The sequence below is a fragment of the Cydia amplana genome, chromosome 26, assembly GCF_948474715.1.
Source record: "Cydia amplana chromosome 26, ilCydAmpl1.1, whole genome shotgun sequence".
NCBI lineage: Eukaryota > Metazoa > Arthropoda > Insecta > Lepidoptera > Tortricidae > Cydia > Cydia amplana.
In genome coordinates, this window is record NC_086094.1 from 7,146,121 (window position 1) to 7,172,850 (window position 26,730).

Sequence of the window (26,730 nt, forward strand, 5' to 3'; positions counted from 1 at the left end):
CCAGGCTCCCATGAGCCGCGGCAAAATGCCGGGACAACGCGAGGATGATGATGACACGTCATAATACAGCATAATTTACATAATTTAAGATTTAACTTAAATTTACGGTAGATATAATACAATTTCAAGATATCGATTATGTGTGGTACATGTCAAATAAATAATCAAAATAGTTATTTGTACAACAAGAGATCAAAGTTTGATATTTCTTCGAGTGCTTATTTTGAGTCCCGTGCAAGCGAAAGATTCTATAATAGATTCACGAGCGTAGCGAGTGAATCTAATTTAGAATCTTGAGCGTAGTAAGGGACTCAAAAGCGCACGAGATGTAAATAACTTTGATCTCGTGTAGTTCACAAAACTTTTCACCTCAGCAGTGAGAACATATTAGAGAACCCGAAAAATGTAATCCTTCTTCATCACTTACCTCTATTCACTCATGTTTTCTTAAGATATACCCAGAATTAAATTTTCACCTCAGCATCTCGAACAAGGGTACTTTGCTACTTAAAAACAGTGAGCAAAATCGAATTTTGCTCACTGAGTGAGCAAAATCGCATTTTGCTCATTTTGTCTCACTCAGTGAGCAAAATGCGATTTTGCTCACTGTTTTTAAGTAGCAAAGTACCCTTGTTCGAGCTGCTGAGGTGAAAAAATATATTTCAAATTGATTTAGAATTAATTACAATGTCAAGATATAGTAGATTCCATTTTTAAAATTATAAACCATGAATGCAGACTACATGTCCACTACCTACTACAAATTATCACTTACCAGCCAGCCTATTATGGATAGCTTTATCCATCTTTATCCACGTGATAAAATAACTGTCACTGTTTAACACCGTGGGAAAGAAAGTGACGGACACCGTTTTATCACGCTGTCACGTAGACAAGAACGACCATCATATCCGTACAGGTATATTATCGAATTATTAGCTTTTAATTTATTTTTGAAAATTGTGTCACTGTCTAAATTTCTTATGTCAATTGGAATTTTATTATATATTTTTTTCAGGAGAATGATGTTATCACCAGGTGAATGATGTTATCGCCACGAGAATGACGTTATCGTCAGGAGAATGAGATAGTTGTCCAGAAATGAGGGGTATGTAGGTCGCGAACAGAGACACGCTAAAACACAGCGCGTGTAACATCTCGGGAGATCTCAATACTTGGTGGACCAGGGGAATAAGAATATCGCCAGGAGAATGATTTTATCACCAGGAGAATGATGTTATCACCAGGATAATGAGATTATTGCCAGGAGACTGAGATTATCACCAGGATAATGAGATTATTGCCAGGAGACTGAGATTATCACCAGGATAATGAAATTATTGCCTATAAAATGAGATTATTGCCAGGAGAATGAGATTCTTGCTTTCTGGGGTAACATTTCGTGCTGCACAGTGGACTAGGGGAATAAGATTATCACCAGGACAATGATATTATAGCCTGGAAAATGAGATTATTGCCAGGAGAATGAGATTCTTGCCCAAATAAATCATGTTTTACCTGTAGAAAGCGAACAGAGACACGCTAAAGCCCAGCGCTACACGCACATTTCGTGCTGCACGGTGGACAGCAGGCTCGGCAGTACGCAGGAGATACCTACTTGGTGGGCCAGGAGAACAAGTTCAACAGGAGAATGAGTTTATAGCCAGGGGAATGAGGTTGAGTCTTCCTTTGAGTATTGTTACCTGTAGAACGCGAAGAGGGACACACTAAAGCCTAGCGCGTGTAACATTTCGTGCTGTACAGTGGACAATAGGCTCGGGAGGTCTCGATACTTTGTGGACAGCTCGCCGGGGCAGAAGTTGGCGTGGCCAGCCACTGGTCTGTAAATAATTAAGTACATATATAAGACGGTAGAAAAACATACCCGCCTAAAGGCGTTTTCCGGGCGGGGCGTGAGCGGGGCGCGCCGCTTTTACATATAAAACGCTCACGCCCCGCATACGCCCCGCCCGGAAAATGCGCCTATACGACGGTGAAATATTATTGTAGATGGTGCGCTATGTAGAAAAGGAGGTAAAACCACCCACTTTTCTAGTAGCATTTCGTTTCTGTAAGGCTCGCAGTTCTAACATAACCTAACCCACTTTTGTTCGGTTCTGTGAGGATAGCAGTTCTAACCTAACCTAACCCACTTAACAGCGCATATGCGGTGCGGTGTACGGGGGTTTGAGCGGGAGGGGTTTGGCCTCATCATACTTTATACCTACATTTTATGGTAGGTAATCATAGTGGTTTATTTAGTTTAGGTATCATAGTGGTTTTCCGGGTCAAGGTCCGGGTCTGTGTCCGAGTCCGGGTCTAGTCCAGGTCCGAGTCCGAGTCCAGGTCCGGGTCCGGGTCCGAACCGGATCCGGATACGAGTCCGGATCTGGATCCGAGTCCGGGTCCCAGTCCAAGTCAAAGTCGAAATTCGGAATCACCAAACGTGTAGGTATATGCGTCGTTGAAGAGTTCTGTTCTGATCATCATCAGCAGTTCCAGTTCATCAAATGCGACAGTTTTTAATGCTTTATTTTATGATGAAAATACAGAAAATTCTATACGTGTGCCTTTAAGATTTGAGGAGTTCCCTCGATTCCTTATGGATCCCATCATCAGAACTCGAGCTTGACAGAAATGTGGCTTAAAATCTAAACTTGCTTAACAAAGATAACGAAGAGGACAAATCGCCAAACGTGAACTATGGGTCGTTGAAGAGTTCTGTTCTGATCATCATTAGCAGTTCCACTTCATCAAATGCGACAGTTTTTAATAAAAATGCTTGATTTTCTGATGAAAATACAAAAATCTTTATACGCACGCCTTTAAGATTTGAGGAGTTCCCTCGATTCCTCATGGATCCCATCATCAGAACTCGAGCTTGACAAAAACGTGTCTCAAAAACTTAACTTGCTTAACAAACATAACGAAGAGGACAAATCGCCAAACGTGAACTATGCGTCGTCGAAGAGTTCCATTCTGATCATCATCAGCAGTTCCACTTCATCAAATGTCACGTTTTTGAATGTATATGCTTGATTTGTTGATAAAAACACAAAAATCACTATATGTATGCCTTTAAGATTTGAGGAGTTCCCTCGATTCCTCATGGATCCCATCATCAGAACTGGGTTTTGACAAAAACGGGACCAATCTGTATGCATATACATACAATCAAAAAAAGAATTTTCAAATTCGGTCCAGTAATGACGGAGATATGGAGTAACAAACATAAAAAAAATAAAAAAAATAAAAAAAAACATACAACCGAATTGATAACCTCCTTCTTTGAGATTTGGAAGTCGGTTAAAAACAACATATTCATCCATCAGTCGGTTAAAAATGTAGCCTATAACTAATATGAGTAATATGTCACCTGCCCCGCGTTATAAAAAGTGGGAACATGCGGCTTGTGATGCTTTTTATAGAAAACTGAATCGTGGACGCCTCGGCCCGGACCCGGACCGTTCTAGCGTGAGTCATCCTTTAATCTTCTGTCTATGGTTGTACCTGTCTAGCGCGCTTTCCTGCTGGCAATGCGAAGCATACGCCACGGTCAGGCCGCGGCGGCACCTCTCCGTTTCGACCGCGCTCACGTACAGCACGAAGTCCGTGTTCTCCACGCCTATAGGCTCCTCTTCTAGATCTGCAAGGAAAACGACTTGTCAATATTAATTTTATAAGTATTAACTGAAAAAAAAAAATGTAACACTTATTGCTGACTGTATATACTTCTTAGGGCCACTTGCACCAGTTGCACCATTCCACTAACCCGAGTTTAACCGGTTAAACCGTTAACCCAATGTCAAATTGTACTGGTAACCATGGTAACTCCAGGTTTAACCGGTTAACCCCGGGTTAGTAGAATGGTGCAAGTGGCACTTATATGCATATCTATAAAGTTCTGATATGCACAGAGATGTACAAAATGGTTTTAAAAAAGCATTTAAATACAAAATGCAAAATACTTTTCAGATTTACTATTTCAAATGCAAAATACCAAATAGTTTTGCGTTTTGTATTTCAAATGCTAAATGCAAAATAGGTATTTTAAAAATACTTTTTCAAAATAAAATACCTTTTGACCAAATCTCAGATATTTTTATTTATTTTAGGTATTTATCATGAGAATAGCCATAGAATAGATAATGTTCGTCGTTTTCGTTTGATATTGACACTAGTCAGACATAATAGCCGGTTTAGACTCTCGTGGCTCGCAAGCTCATCGAGCTAATATAATTTAAACACTAACGGCACGGCATAAGGTTTATAACCAAATGACAGGCCGAATGCGAGTGTGTCGCGGCGAGCCACGAGACGCGCCGCGAGTCTAAACGGCTATAAGGCGCGCACTCTGACCAAAGAAAAAAAACCGGCCAAGTGCGAGTCGGACTCGCGCACGGAGGGTTCCGCACCATCAACAAAAAATAGAACAAAACAAGCAAAAAAACGGTCACCCATCCAAGTACTGACCCCGCCCGACGTTGCTTAACTTCGGTCAAAAATCACGTTTGTTGTATGGGAGCCCCACTTAAATCTTTATTTTATTCTGTTTTTAGTATTTGTTGTTATAGCGGCAACAGAAATACATCATCTGTGAAAATTTCAACTGTCTAGCTATCACGGTTCGTGAGATACAACCCGGTGACAGACGGACGGACGGACGGACAGCGGAGTCTTAGTAATAGGGTCCCGTTTTTACCCTTTGGGTACGGAACCCTAAAAAGGGCGCGCATGGCTAGCAGACTAGCTATCGGTCAAATTCGGCAATACAAGCGTCATTCGTTCATTTCATTTTGTTTGACTGGTAATGTTGGCTAAACTTAATCACAAAGTATTTTGCATTTTGAAATGAATATTAAAAATGCAAAATACATCTCGAAAAGTATTTCAAATAAAATACAAAATGTTTTTTACTAAAAGGCATTTAAATGCAAAATACAAAATAGGTATTTTGCATTTTGTATTTGCATTTTAAATAGAAGTATTTCAAATAAATCGCATCTCTGGATATGCATATCCATCAAGTACTTCTCTAGATGTGTATGGTAACTATGGTGACCAAAGATAGTCTTACCAGGCATATCGGTGACTTCGGTGCCTTCAGTCAGTGCGCTGCCGGTAATTTCCGTGGTGTCATCTTCTATCGTGATTCTTGTCAATTATGCTGTATGATAACTATGGTGACCAAAGACTGTCTTACCTGGAATATCGGTGACTTCGGTGCCTTTAGTGAGTGCGTCGCCGGTAATTTCGGTGGTGTCATCCTCGATGGTGATTCTTTGTCGCGGCAACGCTCGGCAGTTCTGCGTTATGGTAACTATGGTGGCCAAAGATGGTCTTACCTGGCATATCGGTGACTTCGGTGCACTCAGTGAGTGCGTCGCCGGTGATTTCGGTGGTGTCATCCTCGATGGTGATTCTTCGTCGTGGAAACGCTCGGCAGTTCTGCGTTATGGTAACTATGGTGACCAATGACGGTCTTACCTGGCATATTGGTGACTTCGGTGCCTTCAGTCAGTGCGTTGCCGGTGATTTCGGTGGTGTCATCTTCGATGGTGATTCTTCGTCGTGGCAACGCTCGGCAGTTCTGCGTTATGGTAACTATGGCGACCAAAGACGGCCTTACCTGGCATATCGGTGACTTCGGTGCCTTCAGTGAGTGCGTTGCCAGTGATTTCGGTGGTGTCATCCTCGATGGTGATTCTTCGTCGCGGCAACGCTCGGCAGTTCTGGCCGGTGCTGTTGCAGACGTAGCATGGCTGGAGAATTAACGTTTTAATTAATAACTTTATTATATACTAGCGACCCGCCCCGGCTTCGCACGGGTTAACAAATTATACATAAACCTTCCACTTGAAACACTCTATCTATTAAAAAAAACCATCAAAATCCGTTGCGTAGTTTTAAAGATCTAAGCATACATAGGGACAGACAGCGGGAAGCGACTTTGTTTTATACTATGTAGTGATGTATTTAATTCTAAGAATAATAAGGATTATTTTCCATTGACTTTACCATCGAATCGATGAAGTTACTAGAGAAAAGGCCTCAATTGCAATTCTTATATTTTGGCCACCGAATTATGATATAAAAAAGCGGTGCTATTTTTTGTCAAATGAATTATGATATAATGATATAAAAATGAACCTACTGCACCTGAAGATATTTCCGAGAATCATGTAAGGTAAACGTAATAGTGCTCGACATTCTAATGCCCAATAGATGACACCCTGCTGTCACTTAAGTTTTAAGATGACATATACTGGGACCGCGTCGAGCACCAGTACCTTTACCATATTACAGATATTTTCGTAGGCGAATGTATGTAACGTTAGAACGCGAAAACAAATTGCTGGACGACTATTTTTAGATCATACCTAATAAAAAGTAACTTGATAGCTAAATAACAATCCATTTACTAAAGCATTTTGCTCCGAGATATTATGCTTATACTTCGTTATTTTTAGCATTAGAAAAAGGGCAAACAATTTTGATGTGTCTTTTTATAGAAAAACGCTATTAGAAAATGAGTTAGGCCAAGCTAAGTCGACAGAGATTGATAGCACAGACTGTTCAAGTGTTATTTTAAACGTCATGCTTCCATGAAATTATGACAAAGATAAAGATAAAAGATAGTTTATTCAAGTACGCATATTACAATGCGCTTATGAATGTCAAATAAAGCTACACCGGCTCCAACCCTACACCTCGGCCTCGAGAAGATTTAAATCCCCAATCAAATGGAGGAGGGTATCCCAATATGACGTTTAAAATAACACTTGCACAGCAGATTGTGTCACTGATGTTCTGGCTCTGCTATCAAAATCGCTGCTACCTTAGCTTGGTCTAACACTAGTAACTAGGTAACTTAAGTACCTACTTATTACTTATGAAACCAAGAGAATATAAAATAATGTATACCTACATAGTATAAAACAAAGTCGCTTCCCGCTGTCTGTCCCTATGTATGCTTAGATTTTTAAAACTACGCAACGGATTTTGATGCAGTTTCTTTTTAATAGGTAGAGTGATTCAAGAGGAAGATTATTTTATTATGTATAATTTGTTAACCCGTGCGAAGCCGGGGCGGGTCGCTAGTAATGCTATATAATTGTTATATAATTAGCTACAACCTACAACTTATTTTTCAAAGATGTTTTTCACCTACCTTCTATGCAAAAAAAACATGTCGTTATTATTTCTATTTCAGGAATAATAACGACATGAAATATAAAATAATTTGAAAAATTAAGTAGGTACAATTACGAAAGGCTTTTCATTGAGTATAATTAACAAAAGTTGTTTATGAACGCTGCGTTAGATACCTTATTAAAATGGAATAGACTAACGAACCATTAAATACGAAATTTTTTAAAATAATAGTTGCTCATTGAGTTTGTACCTACACAACTTCTTTGACTATACAGAGTGATTCACGAGACTAGAATAGAATAGTCGTGGCAAAATAATAGTTGCTCATTGAGTTTGTACCTACACAACTTCTTTGACTATACAGAGTGATTCACGAGACTAGAATAGAATAGTCGTGGCAAAATAAAAAGATGAAAACAAGAGAACACATACGAACAACATATTTAAGATTTTAATTAGTTTTAAAACATTCTAAGTTTTTTCAAAGTTTTGGTTGTTATTATTGACTGTACAGTTTTTAACATTACCTATAACTATTTCAATTTTTTTGTTGCTTATAATGATCACTATTCCTTTTTTGTAAACAGTTGACTTTTTGTGAATTCCTGCTACTTTTAGTAAAATATAACGTCATTTTCAATCAGAAATAAATGCCCAGCCTTTAATTCTGCCTTTGTCTGTTTATATAAGATTGTATTGCTTTATAATATACTAGCGACCCGCCCTGGCTTCGCACGGGTTAATAAATTATACATAAACCTTCCTCTTGAATCACTCTATCTATTAAAAAAACCGCATCAAAATCCTTTGCGTAGTTTTAAAGATCTAAGCATACATACAGACAGACTGACAGCGGGAAGCGACTTTGTTTTATACTATGTAGTGATTTTTAATACCATCGAATAATAATAAAAGGTATTTTATAGGTATATACCAACGAAAACATAAACCATGTTATCGCGCCCAGTGCTGGTTATAGGTAAGACATTTGGAATTCATTCATAGTTATAGAAAACAAGTTGAATTTATTCATTAAAATACTTATAGAATTTATTATTTAGTGCGCTATTATTTCAGCAATACAAATGCCAGTATACAGAGTGGTTCCTGTAACAGGAGCAATAAATTAAACTGTAGGCTGTACTCCTCAAACTGACCAACATTTGTTCAGCAACTTATGAAAATAACTCATGTTTTGATTTTTATTACACTTTAAAGTTTATTCTAAGATGCAATGTATTGCAAATTTTGTTATGTTTAAAGCGTGACAAGCAACGTCAAACACACCGATGTCAGCGTTTATTTTGTATGAAAAAGAGGAAGTCTAAAGGATTCATAATTTTTAAAAGTTGCTGAACAAATGTTGGTCAGTTTGAGGAGTACAGCCTTTAGTTTAATTTATTGCTTCTGTTACAGGAAGCATCCTGTATACCGTCAATAAACAATAAAGTTTATAAATAGATGTGTCATTGTTATTAAATAGTTGAGCTCAATGTTGATAATTGATTTACACAATAACATTTGTAGTAAAAATATTAGTTTTTACTCTGAATATTCATAGTCGAAGGTGATGCGCTGGTGGCCTAGCGGTAAAAGCGTGCGACTTGCAATCCGGAGGTCGCGGGTTCACACCCCGGCTCGTATCAATGGGTTTTTCGGAACTTATGTACGAAATAGCATTTGATATTTACCAGTCGCTTTTCGGTGAAAATATCGTGAGAAAACCGGACTAATCCCAACAAGGCCTTGTTTCCTAGTTTATAATAGAGATTGTATAACAAATCCTATTTCAAGTATTTCAATTGCTTATCGTGAAAAACTGAAACAAATCGTAGGTACTTTGAAAGTATATAATGCTCTAGTGCAGAAACGTATCATTTTCTGCATACCTTTTAGAACAACAATGACCATCTTTCAGAGCATATGAAATTTGACGACTGATGGTCTGGTAGTGACCTTGCCTGTTAAGCCGCGGTCCTGGGTTCGAATCCCGGTAAGGGCATTTATTTGTGTGATGGGCACACATCTTCTGTAATAGTTATTTTCGATACAAGTGCGAAAAAGAGGAAATTCGAAACGAGTGGCGATAAATTAAAACACGACCGAAGGGAGTGTTTTAAATCGATACGAGTTGCGAATTACCTATTCGCACGTGTATCGAACAACGTTTTACAGTACATATGGCACTTTAAAGTTTCGACATACGCACGAAAAGTGCTATTTTACGCACTAGTGCGGAAAAGTAGCCTCATATGTACTGTAAAGGACTTTTCGAAACATTTCATTACACGCGCCTTATTCTACAAGATCCCGCTCAATCCCAGCTTACTCCAGAATTCCAAAACAAAACCCTCTTAATGACGACACCGGACAGGTTAAAGCCCGTCAAAAGATCAAAGGGTTTCGCAAAACTCTTTTTGATCTTGGAATGTTTTAAGCCGTCTCGAAGGACCAAGATTACTCGAGACCTTTATTATATTTATAAATTTACTAGCGACCCGCCCCGGCTTAGCACGGGTTAACAAATTATACATAAACCTTCCTCTTGAATCACTCTATCTATTAAAAAAAACCCCATCAAAATCCGTTGCGTAGTTTTAAAGATCTAAGCATACATATGGACAGACAGCGGGAAGCGACTTTGTTATATACTATGTAGTGATAAAACATTTGTTTATTTAGGCATTAGAAACCTAAGGCTATTAGGTTAAGTCACGTGATGACGTAAGACAAAAAGCGGCCTAGTGCGTGTCGGACTCGCGTCCCAAAGGGTTCATTAAGACCGACTCACGCTTGACTGCACATTTCTAGTAAGTTTTCCTGTCATCTACAGGTAAAGAACTATTTTGTGAATTTTTTTCAAAATTTTAGACCCAGTAGTTTCGAAGATAAAGGGGGGAATGGTCGGAGAGACAGACGAGACAGACGCAAGAGTGATCCTATAAGGGTTCCGTTTTTTTCCTTTTGAGGTACGGAACCCTAAAAATAATAAGTTTAAGAGGAAAAGGAATGATCGCTTCTCTATACAAACGTAGACCTCATTTTCCTCTCTGAATATTAACATAATAGAAAGTATGTTTACACAATTTGATGTATATTGACAAAAGCTATATGCCCTTCGCTGAACCGGGCTCGAAACGAAAATTCAAATATTATTATTAAGTAACTATATCGACATTTGTAGTGTGTGCTATACTTTACCCACACATATATTACAACGTGTTAGAATATATAAGGCTACACAGGTATCATTTGACAAGCATTATACCTATATCATAGCAAGCAATTTGTCTTAATCCCGACCTTACATGGCGATCCTGCCAGTGCGGCCTTGAGCTGCACTGAAGGGCTACCGCAAAAACCGAATTTCGCAAATCACACAGCCTTCTGCATCTGACCCTTGATCCAACCACCTAGCGAGAGTATCTCAAGATGTTGGTCGAGACTCTTCGCAGCTTCGCAATGAGACCGTTCACTGAAACGACTCGGGACAATGATGGTCGAATCAACATCCCACATGTCGGTAATCTCGTGAGCCAAGTGGATAAATAAATATACTGCTAGTAGACGCAATAACACAATTTTACAGATAAGAAAAATATTATATTTATGCTGGCCTTAATATAGGTACGGTTTTTGAACGGATCATAAAGGATTTATGATAAGACTCGACGCGGTACCAGTACATGTCATCTTGAAACTTAAGTCATTGTCAATAGAGGTGACAGCAGGGTGTCATCTATTGGGCATTAGCATGTCGAGCACTAGTACGTTTACCTTATGTGTGTTGCTAAAATCTAATAAAACATTATTTTTCAGGTTATCTTCTCTGTCTTACTCAAATCGCTAAAACCTACATCCTGCTGTCAGCAAACGTAGAAGATGTACAGAAGATAGCAAGAAAGTTCCTCTCCGAAGATATCGTCCAGCAAATAACAGACTTATTTAAAAAACTAAACGACAATATTAAGAATAATGTATCTGAAGAAAATAAGATGAATGAAGAATCAATAAATAATTTATCTGATGATGAACTAGAAGAAAATGTTTTAAGGAATAGACTAAGACCTAGAAAAGAAAAAAGAAAAGAAACTACCAAAAAACAGAGACAAAATAAATATGATATGAGTGATGCTTTTAAATCTTTAAATTGGGATCATGATAAACATTATTATGATAAAGTTGATGTAACTCCTAAAAATAATTTGAGAACTAAAAGAGAAGGAATAAAAAAGATTAGAACACGTATAGAAAAATAGTGATGATAAAAAGGAAAGAATAGACTAAGCGAATATACTAAGAAGACCTAGAAAAGAAAAAAGATAAGAAACTAACGAAAAAAAAGAGACAAAATATATATATGAATGATGATTTTAATTGGGATCATGATTAACATTATTATGATAAAGTGGATGTAACTCCTAAAAGTAATTTGTGAAATTAAAGAGACTACAACGCGTTATAAGAAAATTAAAGATGGGAAAAGGATAGTGTAGTATTAGCGAATAAGCTAAGACCTAGAAAAGAAAATGAAAAGAAACTACCAAAAAAGAGAGACAAAATAAATATAATATACGAGTAATGCTTTTAATTAGGAGCATGATAAACATTATTATGATAAAGTGGATGTAACTCCTAAAAGAGAAAGAATAACAAAGACAAATAGACAAATTAAAGATGGTTATAAAATGGAAAGTGTAGTATTAGCGATCAGTGGTCATACAGAATTACCTAAAGCGAAAATAGTGAGCCAGTCTTTTGAAAAATGGTGGGACACAAAATATGAAAATTAAAATAATGTTTAATTTAGTTTGTCTTTCTGTTGGTCGCGATTGATTGGTCTGTAGTAGTGTTCACGAGAATCGGTTGAGAATGCGACCTGTAGAGAACATCAAAGAATTTTTGGTCAGTTATCATTCCCAGTTATGTATTTAGGTCGTGCCAACGGCCCGATTCGAACTTTAAGATTCGTCGATATGAATTAGATATGTCAGTGTCAAAAGTGACGTTTCTTCAAACAAAAACTTCAGACACTGACATTGACATATCTAATCCATATCGTATCTTGACCTTATATTTGACGTATCTTAAAGTTCGAATCGGGCCACAAGACTCATTTTTAGAGATGCCCCGAAAAGTGGTTATGGCCGAATACCGAATAATCGGCCCTTCTCTCGGCCGAAGTGCCGAATATTCGGCCCCTCTCTCGGCCGAAGCGCCGAATATTCGGCATGACATGCGAACATTTTGAGTCACAATTATTTTGAAAACAGATCGCCAACAAAGCACTATTCGGCCGAATAGTTGGCAACATTCGGCCGAATACCGAATATTCGGCAAAGTGGCCGAATGGGCCTAATACCGAATAGTTGCCGAATATTCGTGGCATCTCTACTCATTTTGCTTCGCCATTAATTAAGTAACAAGTACGTTCATGATGTCTATTGATTTACAAAGGCTGCCTAATCTCGCTTGCTACAAACGTCGCACAAAAAGAAATTACCTCAATAACGTTACGAGTTATGCCTATACGGGTGTCTCGTTCAATGCCAATGATGGAGGACCTTGACCCTCACGTTAGACCGGGCCGTGTCCGGGCCGGAGCTTCCAGCGCTTACATTTCTATGTTCTATGACGGATGACAGGTGATACGTAATGCGTAAATTCCATAGAAAACGAAGCGCCGGAAGCTCCGGCCCGGACACGGCCCGGTCTAACGTGAGTTATCCTTTATGCCTGTACGGTGTCTCGTTTAGTAGGGATTAGACGAAGGCCAATGATAGAGGGACTTGACCCTTAAACGGACCAGCCCGCGTAGCCAAGATGCCGATCGCTTACGCTCCGTAGCGATCGAAACGCAACTGTCACTGTCGCACTAATATGGAAGAGTGATAGAGAGACATAATGCTTTTCGTTGTCGAAGCGATAGCGATTGTAACCTTGGCTAGGCCGGCAGGCGGCCGAGCCAAGGTGACGATCGCTTGCGCTTCGCCATCGAATCAGTGCGAGCGCCCGCCCCGCACGATACTTGCCGAGTTGGCCACTTTCTGGAAAGTGACGCTAAGTAATTCACGTTTAAATGGTTCTTCGGCACCCTGACTTCCCCACACACAGTCTCAGCACTGCAGAAGTCGATGTAGTGCGACCGGCACACGAATACTTGCCGAGTTGGGCACTTTCTGAAAAGTGACGCTAAGTAACTCACGTTTAAATGGTTCTCCGGCACCCGCACCTCCCCACACATAGTCTCAGCGCTGCAGGAGTCGATGCAGTGCGAGCGACCGCCCCGCACGAACACTTGCCGAGTTGGGCACTTTCTGGAAAGATACACGCGTGTTAGATATTTTTCTATGTGTACACTATAAGCTCGGAAAACATATGGTATTTGGAGAGCATAAATACCCTCCCACAGGTCGAATATCAAGTTACGTTAGACGAAAGTGGACGCTCTTATTCTCTTAACAATAAAGTCGCGTCAAGATAATTTTGAACACCTCGCCCGCTTAGCAACTTCTGCTGCTGACTGTACAACAAAATATTATAAATTGGTGTAACAAACAAGGAGCTCCGTCGTTTGATTAAACCAAAATTATAAGAAAAGCAATTATATGAAATATATGAATGATATATATGAATATATGGATGCATAATATTTAAGTTAAGTAGGTATACATTGTTTTTCCTATATTATCATACAATTAAATATAAACATATATACATATAATCTTATCTAAATACATTAAGGTATTTGAATGATACTCGATATCATCAAATACTACGAAATCAGATAAAAAGTGAAATTCAATACAAATGACAGATAAATGATGAAGATTGATATGAGGTACCTACTTAAATAAGAATTCGGCATTAAATTAGTAGGTGAAGTCGACATCAGATTTATCGGAGCGGCCAAGGTGTTCACAAATACCTAAACAAACCTCTATCAAAAGGTTAAAGTTCGTGTTCAGATATTTTTAAGCACTTCAGCCACTCTGATATATCTGATGGCGACTGTAACACCCTCCGCTCATTTTCTACCCCTAATCCTTTGTTCAGATAGTTTTGAACACCTTGGCTACCCCGATATATCTGATGGGGTCTGTACCTACACCTAGTAAAGTGTTACGCGTTTTTTTAAGCGTTAAATTTTCCGAATATTTGAAAAGGAATACTGTATTAGAGATGCACCGGATATCCGGTTACTATCCGGTATCCGGCCTATCCGGCCGTTATTTTACTATCCGGCCGGATACCGGATAGCGACCTACTATCCGGCCGGATACCGGATAGTAAAATTAACACATTTTGGGGTAAAAAATGGAATCTAAAAAAACAGTCACGGTCATAATGCTAACGACACTGTAAATAGAAATGAATACGTAACCAATGTCACACAATACACTTATTTGTTTACACAAAAATACGCGCGCGCACTTGTAACTATAAACGAACTTACTACGTAATGACCTGATAAAACTCGTTACGCTCCTAGAAATGTGTCCGCGCAAACGTTCACTACGAAATAGGTCGAAACCTGCACGACGCGCACCTGCAAAACTCAAAATATAGGTATAGTTCCGCCGGCCGAATATCCGGCGGCCGGATACCGGATATTCGGCCAGTGTCCAGGCCGGATATCCGGTATCCGGTATCCGGCCAAACAACTATCCGTTGCATCTCTATACTGTATACTGTAGAAGCCTTGGCTTAGGTTAGATTGGTGACCCTTCTAAAAACAACGGGTTTGAGATAAAACGCGTTCGGTGAAATGAAAATTTCGGGATTTTAATCGGATTTCAAGGTTTCGGAGATCAGATAGGCCCCGTGTATTTCAATTTAAATGGAGATTCCCACACGACAGACAGACGTGCCTTTCATAACTCAACCCACCTAGGTACTTAATTATAGCTAGAGACTTCCTAGTAGGTAGTGTTTTCAATCAGAACTTACCTAAAGTTAATGAAAACAATTTGACTCCCACGCATTTTGCAACCTACCTAACTAGTACAGTTGCCATCAGATATATCGGAGCGGCAAAGGTGCTCACAAATATCTGAACACGCCTCTATTGTCATGGCGCTAGGTGCGTGTACAGATATTATTGAGCACGTCGGCCGCTCCGATATATCTAATGGCGACTGTACCTTTTAGTCTAACCTTTAGCCGCCCACTTGCCAAGACAAATACAATTTAGATTCGTCAAAATAAATATTCGAAATAGAATGGAATGGGCGATCTTTTTATAGGTCTTTGTGCAGCTAGAGGTTGATAAACACGCCTGAAATAGTACTTTTTCTACTCGTCGACTGCAATGCTTGAATTAAGACACTTCGTATACCAAAGTGAAATCGCATACTTTTTTCACTATGGGACCCCAACTCAACTATAATATTCATTTCGATACAGTTTAGTCAACTATAATATTCATTTCGATACAGTTTAGCCAACTATAATGAAATTGACCAATCGAAAGCGCGGAGCAAGTACCAGGGCCTCATGAGTTACGAGAAGGTGTCGTTAGGGTTTGCAATCCGGATCCGAAATGTCCGGATCCGCGGATATTCCCATACATTTCGGATCCGTCGTGCAAACCCTAGGTGTCGTTGACCAACCGGCCGGGGGCGCGGGGCGCGGGGGCCGGGTCGCGTACGAGTATGAAGGTATCGCGGCTGCTCGCGCATCTTAGCTGTATACTTTTGGTTTTTTTACCTACATACATGATTCTTCTACTAATTTTAAGTATTTTTATTGTTGACCCGTAGAAAAAGTATTGTATACAATAGTGATATAATCAAGCTTTTCAATCTCGTACCTTACTTAAGCAACTCAGCAAGCTTCGTTGCCTAAACACGGTATACTCGACTGAAAAGTTCTCCATTATATCACGATTGTATAAAATACTATTAACAGCGCCATTCGAGAGCGATTCGAAAGGTCTTCGTTTCAGCCGGCCTAGCCAAGGTGACAATCGCTTGCGCTACGATAACGAAACGCTCTGTCTCTCTCTATCACTCTTTCATGTGCAACACTTGTAACTGACAGTTGCGTTTCGTTCGCTACCGAGCGTACCGTAAAACGGGGTGAGTAGGTTTCGCGGGGAGAGGTGGGTTATGAATGGGGAGAGAAGGTTTGAGAGAGGGGTGAGAAGGGATTTTAAGGCTACTGCTACAAAAATAATGTATTCCAATTTAAAATGGAGCTATAGTAATACGCATAATAAAAAAAAATCGATCCAACAATCTTCCAAAATCACCTTTGTATGAAAACCCCTCTCACCCCAAATACGAGGCACTACGGGGTGAGGTGTTTATCGTCAAAGTTATGAAATGGAACTACCCAAAATAAAATAAAAACTAAAATACAAACGTCCGGAACACTTATTATAACCATACACTTTTCATATGTAAAAATAAAATGTCATCGAGGTTTGAATTTCAGTTTTGACCCTACTCACCCCATTTTACGGTAACGCAGTGTACTACGTAGGCGAACAACACGCGAACGCGAAGCGAAGCGATGCGGCGCGGGGTGAATCAATCCTTTGATAGGTACCTATTACCTATAGAAGTGTGCGGTGTGCGCTATACTTAGTGTTTTTTGCGTAATGGTACGAAACCCTTCGTGCGCGAGTCCGACTCGCACTTAACTCGGTTTTTTAAGTGCAGGGATAGCTTGGCCAGATGTTTTCCACAAGCGTATAGCAATAGATACGAACAGATATCACTGATATGTTATCACTTATCGCTGTATTATCGTGTTGATAATGATAAGTTTATGAATTCAGTCCGCATGGCGAAGCAGTGAAAGTGCGTATTTACATGTGCTGACTAGGAATTTCTCATGTAGTATTTATAAACGTGAGGTACGTACATAATTTAGAATACTTATAATAGAAATCATTTATTCAGACAACACATCAATACAAATAAGTCAAATAACACATAGGTATAGCATAATACAAGGCAAAGAAAGATAAACAAAGCAGTGGAAATAGAGAGATAGAGGCATTTTTAATTACAAGCACTCATTTAAGGGGACGGTATATGACGTTTTCGATTTAGAGCTCACTTTGTGCAATCAATTTGTTCAAGAAATGTTTAATAACTGCATTCAATTATACGTAAATTTGTTCACGAAGAAGCCGTGTACCGGCTCTTCACGCCATAATATTTTTTATTTGCTGTAATTCTCTACAAATCGACACTAAAAGTACCCAAAAATCAAAATATGGAGTTCCGTTTGAGCAACACGCATTACAGTTTTGTCTTTTGTGTGTGTGTGTGTGTGTGTGTGTGTGTGTGTGTGTGCGTGCAGGGGATTCAAAGACTCTAGTCTTAATTGTCTTAACCAACACTACCTCAATAAAATACTAATCTATGCTCATACCCACCGAGGCGATGTTTCAATCATTAGAGCGAGTACTTTACTATCAATTTAAGAATTAATTTAAAAGTGGAAAAATTACTGTCTTGGGTGAGACTTGAACTCACGGCCTCCGGATTGATACTCCAGCGCTCTGCCATCTGCCCTTTTAAATTCTGAGATTAATAGCATCGTTCACAGACGTTTCTGCTTGTTAAAAATTCAAATACCCACCGGGTTGCTGTTTTAATCACACGTTTCAATCATCAGACAAGATGCCAATCGCTTACGCTCCATAGCGATCGAAACGCAACTGTCACTGTCGCACTAATATGGAAGAGTGATAGACTGATAGACAGACACAAAGCGTTTCGTTGTCGAAGCGATAGCGATTGTCACCTTGGCTGGGCCGGCAGAGCGAGTACGTTACTATAAATTTAAGAATGAGTTTGCGTTTTCAAGTGTATTATGGCGACCCGGCCGTACCAAGGCTACCCGTACGCCAACCCGCACGTGACCGACGCGCCGTCCATCGACGCGGCCACCGCCAGCCGGTGGAACAACTTGCCCCGACGTCCCCTTCAGCCGCGTCAGCCTAAGAATGTGGATCTCCCTGATCGCAGTCAGGTAATTTAAGGGCTGCGTGATAAGATAAGATAAAAGATAGTTTATTCAAGTAATCATATTACAATGCGCTTATGAACTTCAGTCAAATAAAGCTACACTGGCTCCGACCTCTGCCCCGATAAGATTTAAATCCCCCCTCAATTGGAGGAGGATATCCCAATATGGGACCGGCAACAAACTCGGCGGGACACATCTTTTCAAAACATTACATCTTATAATTAACATGCATATGCGTAATATTATGAAACGCGACATGGTCGCTTTTGACATCGATAGGGACACTTGGGAGGAGTTCGCGTCATCGCGATGGATGGAAGGGTCCCATTGGGAAAGGTCGCGAATTTCACGACAATGCATGGTTCCAAGACCTTGCCCGGAAACGCGCAGAGGCATAGTTTAGGATACCTAGTTGTTTATTTTAATTTTGCAAGCTTTTTTATTACGACCGGCATGAATGTTTCATTTCATTTACAGAAGGTATCCGGCAAGAAACATCCGGACGCAGAACCGGATCCTGTGATCTACATAGACGTGCCGGATGAAACCGGAAGCGACGTCGCCGGCCCGGCTTTGAGTCGGAACCGTAAGTCCGAGTCGGACTCGGAGCCGGATCCGGTGATCTACATAGACGTGCCGGATGAAACCGGAAGCGACGTCGCCGGGCCGGCTTCTAGTCGGAACCGTAAGTCCGAGTCGGACTCGGAGCCGGATCCGGTGATTTACATAGACGTGCCGGACGGCGAGGGCAGCGATGTCTCCGGACCGGCGCGGCCTGAGCCGGAGCCCGAATATGTGCAAGTAAGTTGGAATTCTTGTATAATACCTATGCAATATCTGGGAAACGTGCGTTTTCCCAGAGATAGACCTAGCTACATCGATTTTCGCCCCCGAAAACCATTTCATCGAAATCATAGAGCCGTTGCCGAGATCCCCAAAATATATATATAAACAAATATACCAGAATTGCTCGTTTAAAGGTATTTGATTGATATTAGGTACCACCTAGGGCTTCCAATACCGGGATCCCGGTATTTCGGGATCCCGTCGTTTTAAACGCATTTTTCAATACCTATTTTTAAAGGCAATACCGGGATCCCGGTATTTTAAAAAATGAGGGAAATGCGCAGTACAAACGCTTTAAATCCATTATATTCGGCTGTATCAAAAAGCTTACTAAACGTCAGACGCATCTAGAGTTAGACCAAGAAAAGTCTGCAACGATTTTGATAGCACGCGCAGTGCAAGTGTTATATTGAACGTCAAACTTCTATGAAATTATGACGTACAAATAACACTTGCACTGCGTATGCTATCAAAATCGTTGCAGACTTTACTTGGTCTAACTCTAACTGGTCTCTAGCCCGCATTTTATTATTGAAACAAGATCGTTGCCTAATGCGTCAGATAAATATTTGGTGGTTGGTGGTGGATGAATCCTGAAGTTATGTGAGTGATGAATATGATGATAGTGACATTAACATTAACATAATTAGTTCTTATAATTTTATCAAAAAATAAAACGAAAGAGCAAGGATAACTGTAATAATGGCAAACCAATTTTGACGGGAATTTGAAAAAATGTTGTCTGGTTGGTTAAGTTGGACTACAAATGTGACTGGTGAGGTGAAGTCAAAAAATTGAATGAAATTATTGCCAACCTGGAGTGTGAAATAAAATTATTGCAGATGGCGGCATTGATTGTTTATTGTTGTAATAGCTTTTAGGACATATCTGGTATTCCAGTGAGCCATTCTAATTCCCCTTTTTAATAAACTATATATTTTTAAGCGATTCATATCTAATACCGGGATCCCGGGATCCCGGTATTGATGAAGACAGTTTCGGTATTAATACCGGTATTGTGAGAAGTCCGGTATTTGGAAGCCCTAGTACCACCCAACCCAATTATAGTAAAAATCTCCAACGCCAAAACTCCAAAACTATATTCAATGTCTCGTGCTGTGATTATTATTAGTTGAAATACTTAGTTCTGAGGCAACATAGTTTCATTAATAAAAAAAACAACCCCTAAGCACATCACTGTTAGTACTCGAGTTATATTACTACCAGTTAGAGGGAAACTCACTAGATGGCATTTAAATCAATAAAGAAAAACTCAATGACATTTTTCCCCACCTCAAAAAGTGCACAGCGCCGCTAAAGAAGTTTTCACTTCATAAAAACAGCCAGTAAATACTAGAAATAACAGTTACACAAACCTCTGTTTTGACATTTTGCTGGAACATCCAGTTACATACTCTGGCGACCAGGCGACCACGACCAGCGGGCTCAGCACTATGCCCGTCACTTTCGCACTTACATACTTGTTAGAACGTGACAGGCATGGTGACAAACGATAAAAATGCGACCGTGCTACTAGGACAGTGTAACTCGCGTCGAATAGTCGGAAATAAAGGTAACAAAATAAATTCGCGATAGATTCGATATAATAATGTCTAGTACCATCGCATCGCCCACACTATTAACTGTCCATCGGTAAACCTTATTACAAAAGGCACAAGATCCACTGATGGACAGTTAAGAGTGTTGCTGTTTATACGTATAGGTATTTTTTTTAATATTTAATAAAAGCAGTTAAACGCAGGAGACGATATTCTACGACCCGTTCGAGAACCGCCGGATCGACCGGCAGAAGCCGTCCGGCACGGACGCGGCCTCCGGCGCCGGGCCATCGTGGCCGACGCCGCCCTGCACTCTGGATCTCCGCGGACCCTCGGGATCATCAGGTAAGGCATGTAGAACAATGAACAATAAGGGAGACCATCAGGCCGCGTAGCCACCGTGCCAATCGCTTACGCTCCGTAGCGAACGCAACTGTCACTGTTGCACTAATATGGAAGAGTGATAGACACAAAGCGATTCGATGGCGAAGCGCAAGCGGTCGTCACCTTGGCTAGGCCGCCTGAGCACACGCTAGCGTAGCGTAGCGTCTTCCGAGTCATTCAGATAAAATGTCGACCCGTTCGAGAACTGCCGGTTCGACCGGCAGAAGCCGTCCGGCACGGACACGGCCTCCGGCGCCGCACCGTCGCGGCCGACGCCGTTCGAGACTTAGGACTTCAAAACGATTTGCTAATATGGAATTTATATGAAAACGTGTATAGTGACGTCACGCTCAATCCACTACTTTTTATATTCTATCCGATGTTTTTCTAATATTTATCTGGTGCTTTATTGTGTGTGAAATACTTTATGTCAAGTAGAAGACAGTACCCAATTTTACGACCCGCTTAACTGACGTCAATCTGATTCTTTCAGGCTATGGCGACTCTATCTTCACCTCGACCCCAGAATTCCTCTCAAACCCCTCAAGCTACGGCCGCGATGACTTCTCACTGACCCCCCTACCCGTGGGAAAATACCCTGATCTACCCCCGGCGTACAGCGAGTTCGACACGAAACACACGCCACACACGCCGCACACGCCACCAGAGAGTATGCCAACGCCACCAGAGCCGCCAAGAACTGTTGTTATTACTCCAGGTAATTTTATAAGTGCCATTTATGATTCAAGACTAAGTGTAAGGCCTGAGTGGACGCTCGGAGCGGAGCGTTCGGCGGGGCGTGCAGTGTGGCGTCGGGCTCACAAGTGATTTGAGCAGCGTGCACTAAGGCCGCTCCTATACGTTTGCATTGGTTTGACATGCACGCCGCACGCCCCGCCCCGCTGCGCCCAATATGAGCGTCCACTCAGTTCTTACACTAAGGCCCAACTCGGCCCAAGATAAGATACACTTATAAGTTTTACTTACGTATGGGACACAGCTATACTACAGAATGAGAGATGAATATCGTTATCTATTTCTAACAAATAGCTTTGTCCCTATTTACGTAAGTGAAACTTACAAGTGTATCTCAGGCATAGACTAGGAATTCTCTAGACTGAGTTTAGAGCAATTATTTCATGAAACCGATGCTGCCAAAAATACGGGGGTGCGGGGGAACGAGGTGAGCGAATCCCGTGCCGTGATTGGTCCGTTCAAAGACACGGACCAATCACGACACGGGATTGACTCGAAGATGGAGTAAAACTACCGTATAAGTGGCAGAGGGGGTAGCGTTACTATGCTCAGTCTAGAGGATGTCTTGTCTGTGATCTCAGGTCTTAAGGCAGTCAAGGCCGGGGCCGGGCCGGAGCTTCGTTTCCTATCAGCACCACGTGATCACCGATGACATGTCGGGCGCCTCGGCCCGGGCCCGGTCCGGTCTAGCGTGAGTCATCCTTTAAGCGCAGTGTCTTGTAAAACTTGAATTGAGTTTGTCTAACCCTTTGACCGCCGTTGACATGTATACACGACAACGATAGAACGATACACTGGCGCCGCTGTCTTGTATACAAGACAAAAATTCAACCGCTCGGTAAATGTGGAAAAAATTAAAATTCTAATTTTTTTACACTCATGTTAATATTTTAGGTCCTTGTTTAAAAAAAAATTGCACTTATTGCAGCTATAGAAATCCATTCTTTTATAATAAGGCTCTCAAAAAAATTGCTCCAGATTTCAACGTTTTTCTTGTTCCTCGTCGCCGTTGTCTTGTATACAAGACAGCTAGGGATGGGAATGTTAACTCGATATGAGAATATTCAAAATAAATATCAAATCGCAAATCTGGTTTTATTTAAGCATTTGAACATTTGTTAAATGCCAATTGGTGGTAACTAGTAACTAGAATACGTAAAACGAGACGAGAGAGACAGGCATTAACTATAGCTGAAGTTCAGGGAGTTTCTTCAGCTGTTGATAGTAGAGTCAGACAAGTAAATCTGCCCTTGTGGTTTATTTGCAGAACACAAGATTCATTTTAAGATGATAGTGTAGTGGGGAGTGATACCCTGCAGTGACCGCTTCGCACAAGAATGGTACAGGCGGACGCTAGGACTATATAGTCAGTGTCGCCTAACTATGAGAATGTTATATATTTGAAATTGACGAAAAATTGTCATGGTAGGGAGGATGTAATACGGGAACTGAGAAGCTCATCTAAGGAACATGTCGAATGTGAAACATGCATTCCCGAACATTTCCGATCCCCACCCTTTTCCAATATTATTGTTCTTCACTCATTGACAATTATAGCTTGACCTACTAGTACCAACAATAAATCTACTACTACCTATACGATTAGAAAAGACGTCCGGAAAATAAACTATACTATATTTTGACAAAATAATTCCATTAACTATTTAATATTCCAATTTATTTATTGACATTATAATCCTGAATTAATTTATGTGACTATGTAGATGCTATTTTATTAAATAATTGGTAACTTTAAATGATTATATTATATAACCTGATAGAATCGTATAAAGTCCTATATAACTGTAAATATAAGTACCTACTATTGTGTGCCCTTACAGGGTGTCATGAACTGGCCTCTTAAATTGTAACACCTTATTATGTACATGACAATGCAATATTGAATAAATGACTAAATGACTAAATGACAATTCAATTAACCCACGTGCAATTTTCCCCAATGCAGTTCCGGTACTTACATTTATATTATCGACACACGATGCGCGGCTCTAACGTTACGCTTATAAAGTTTACGTACCGACAAGCGCTTACGCCGTTGACCTAGAGACTTAATCCGCGCGGAAACAGTCCTTGTCGGTCTGCACTGCGGACAGTCCATGCGCGCCGTTGTCTTGTATAAACGACATCTTTTACAGCCTAGTGTGGTGATATTACGTCATGAATCGATATTGTTTAGTGGTTGTTTTTAATGATAAAGACCTTTATATTTAACATTGTCGTGTGTAAAAAATATGTAAATTTTTGGCATTTTCGAAATAAATTAAAGTTGGATAAGAACAAAGCCAAATTGAGAAGATTTTTACCATAAATTGTAAATATCGATATCACTATTTGCAATCCCTAAACTTTTTATTAGTTGTTTACTTAAAATTTGCTCTGGCGTGTGAGTGAGCGTCGTTGCGGACTAGGTCCGGCGGCCAAAAGGTTAATTTCATAAATCCGCAGTCTCTCTTTCAATCGGGTTCTCCAAATTTCAAAAGTAAGATTAACTATCTATGACGTTATTGTAACAATCTGTTGCTTACTTAGATATCTAAGGCCCACTTGCACCATCCCACAAACCCGGGGTTAAGCGATTAAACCGTTAACCAAGTGTCAAATTATACTAGTAACCATGGTAACTCCAGGTATAACCGGTGAAATGGTGCAACCGGTTAGTGGAATGGTGCAAGGGGGCCTAAGTTACAAAACCCATAGTGTAAATTGCATTCGATATCGTGACGAGCGTTCTCGTAGTAGGGTCCTAAAACATTTTCTGTATTTCAGGCTCAAACTATAACCGTCCGCCTGCCGAGTCATCTATAGGCCTCCCGAGTCCGGACCGAAAAGTGGTGTATTGCCAACACTGTTTCCAACGAGTCCACACGCTCGTTATACGGGAAATTGGACCCATCACGCACTGGATTGCGTGCTTGATGTTCATATTTTTGTAAGTATAGGCCTCTGTAGGCCCCCAGAATCCTAACTGAGTCCACACGCTGGTTAAGCATATGGAAAATTGGGCCCTTATTGTAGCGTGTTTTATGTTGTGTTTGTGTTAGTAAAAGAAGCCTTAGGCCCCCTGAGTCCTAATAGAATTCAAACGCTTGTTGTATGGGGTATTGGTCACATGTCGCACGCTTTAGCATTCTCTTCTGTTCTTGTTTGTGTGAGTACAGGACGCTTTAGGCCTCCTGAGTCCTAACAGAGTCCATACACCGTTTATATGGAAAAATGGGCTCATCTCACATATTGTAGCGTGTTTTATGTTAGTGTTAACGGTGTTAACGGCTCGGCCACGACATTACGCGACTGGCGATGACAGCAGCGACAGCCATATAGGTGGGAGCGACAACGAAAGGTCCGATCGCTGTGTCTCGCTCCAACCTATGGTTATCGCTGCCGCCGTCGCAAGTCGCTCAATGTCGTGGCCGAGCCGTTAGGCCCCCTGAGGCCTAATAGAATCCAAACGCTTTGCTCTGTAGCTATTTGTGTGCCATGTGGCGAAACATAGTGTTACTATATTATACATTTAAGACCTACTGTTGTACATGGTATAATAATATACTCCGCCTGGTACTCTCTTCCGACCACGTGACTGACACAAGCCTATGTCATCATGCGACAGCGCTATATAATAATATGCAATAGCGCTATATAAAGTGGCAATGTTATTGTGACGTAGGCTTGTGTCACTCTGGGAAGAGAAGACCATGTTTTATTAGACTATGCTGTTGTTTAACAAATAAATAACTTGGAATTGGAATTTTTATATACTTTTTTTTATATATATTTTTCCAGGATGCCCTTCGTAGTGTTCGTTTACTGTACCAACTGGTTTACATACAAGAACCACTACTGCCCCAACTGCAACAAGAAAATCGGCTACGAGATGCCGGCTATGTGCATCAGCATGACTTACATAGGGCCGGACACGGGGTAAAGGAGGCCTGAGTGGACGCTGTTGTTGTGCGTGCAGCGGGGCGGGGCGTGCGGCGTGCATGTTAAACAAATGCGCATGTATAGGAGCGGCCTTAGTGCACGCTGCTTACAACACGCGTGACCCTACAGCCACGCTGCACGCCCCGCCGAACGCTCCGCTTTGAGCGTCTACTCAGGCCTTACACTTAGTACACGCTGCTCAAATTACTTGTGATCCCGACGCCACGCTGCACGCCCTGCCGAACGCTCCGCTTCGAGCGTCCACTCAGGCCGAAGTGTAAGGCCTGAGTGGACGCTCGGAGCGGAGCGTTCGGCGGGGCGTGCAGCGTGGCTGTGGGCTCACGCGTGATGTGAGCAGCGTGCACTAAGGCCGCTCCTATACGCTTGCATTTGTTTAACATGCACGCCGCGCGCCCCGCCCCGCTACACGCCCAACAAGAGCGTCCACTCAGGCCTTACACTACGTTACACTGGGCCGGGGCCGGGCCGGAGCTTCCGGAGCTTCGTTTTCTATGGAAAACATCACGAGATCAACTGATCACCGATCATCCGTCATAGAAAATGACAGGTCGGACGCCTCGGCCTGGGCACGGCCCGGTCTAGCGTGAGTCATCCTTTACCTTTGGACTAGGGTAGGTCGGCAATACGCGGCGCGCGAGCCCGTTAAATGTATAGACTATAGATTAAGTCGTACGGCTACCATCAGTTTGTCACTGACATAAACGCCGTCGAGAACGTAATTTACTTTCTATACATCTCGCTCGTACTCGCATATTAGTGCAAACGAGATGTATAGAAAAATTACGTTCTCGATAGCGTAAATGTCAGTTTTGACACTGTCAGTGACTCATGTTACGGGCTCAGGTGACAAGCAAAACTCACTAATTACTAAAAATATTTAAACAAAAATCAACCATATTTTAGTACTAACATGGTTCACTATGAACTTGTGGTGGTAATTAGTGAGTTTTGCTAGTCAGCTTTGATGTTAATCAATTGTAATTTGGGGCATTATCTATGAAAAGGGACCTCAATGTCGATGGCGCTTACGCCGCACAGCGTCGCACGGCATTGTATTTATATCGGAGCATCGTTAATAATG

At 41.0% G+C, this 26,730-nt stretch overlaps 1 protein-coding gene across 1 annotated transcript in view; it reads right to left on the minus strand.

Annotated features, from left to right (window-relative positions):
• LOC134660292 (leishmanolysin-like peptidase) overlaps nucleotides 1–26,730 on the minus strand; it is a 167,033-nt gene that overhangs the window by 23,763 nt on the left and 116,540 nt on the right. Inside the window, exons 5-8 of the mRNA XM_063516044.1 lie at nucleotides 13,361–13,472; nucleotides 5,630–5,762; nucleotides 3,511–3,637; nucleotides 1,704–1,841 (exon numbers count right to left, since the gene is read on the minus strand). Of these exons, the coding sequence (XP_063372114.1) occupies nucleotides 1,704–1,841; nucleotides 3,511–3,637; nucleotides 5,630–5,762; nucleotides 13,361–13,472 (510 nt within the window). The remainder of the gene's footprint in view (nucleotides 1–1,703; nucleotides 1,842–3,510; nucleotides 3,638–5,629; nucleotides 5,763–13,360; nucleotides 13,473–26,730) is intronic.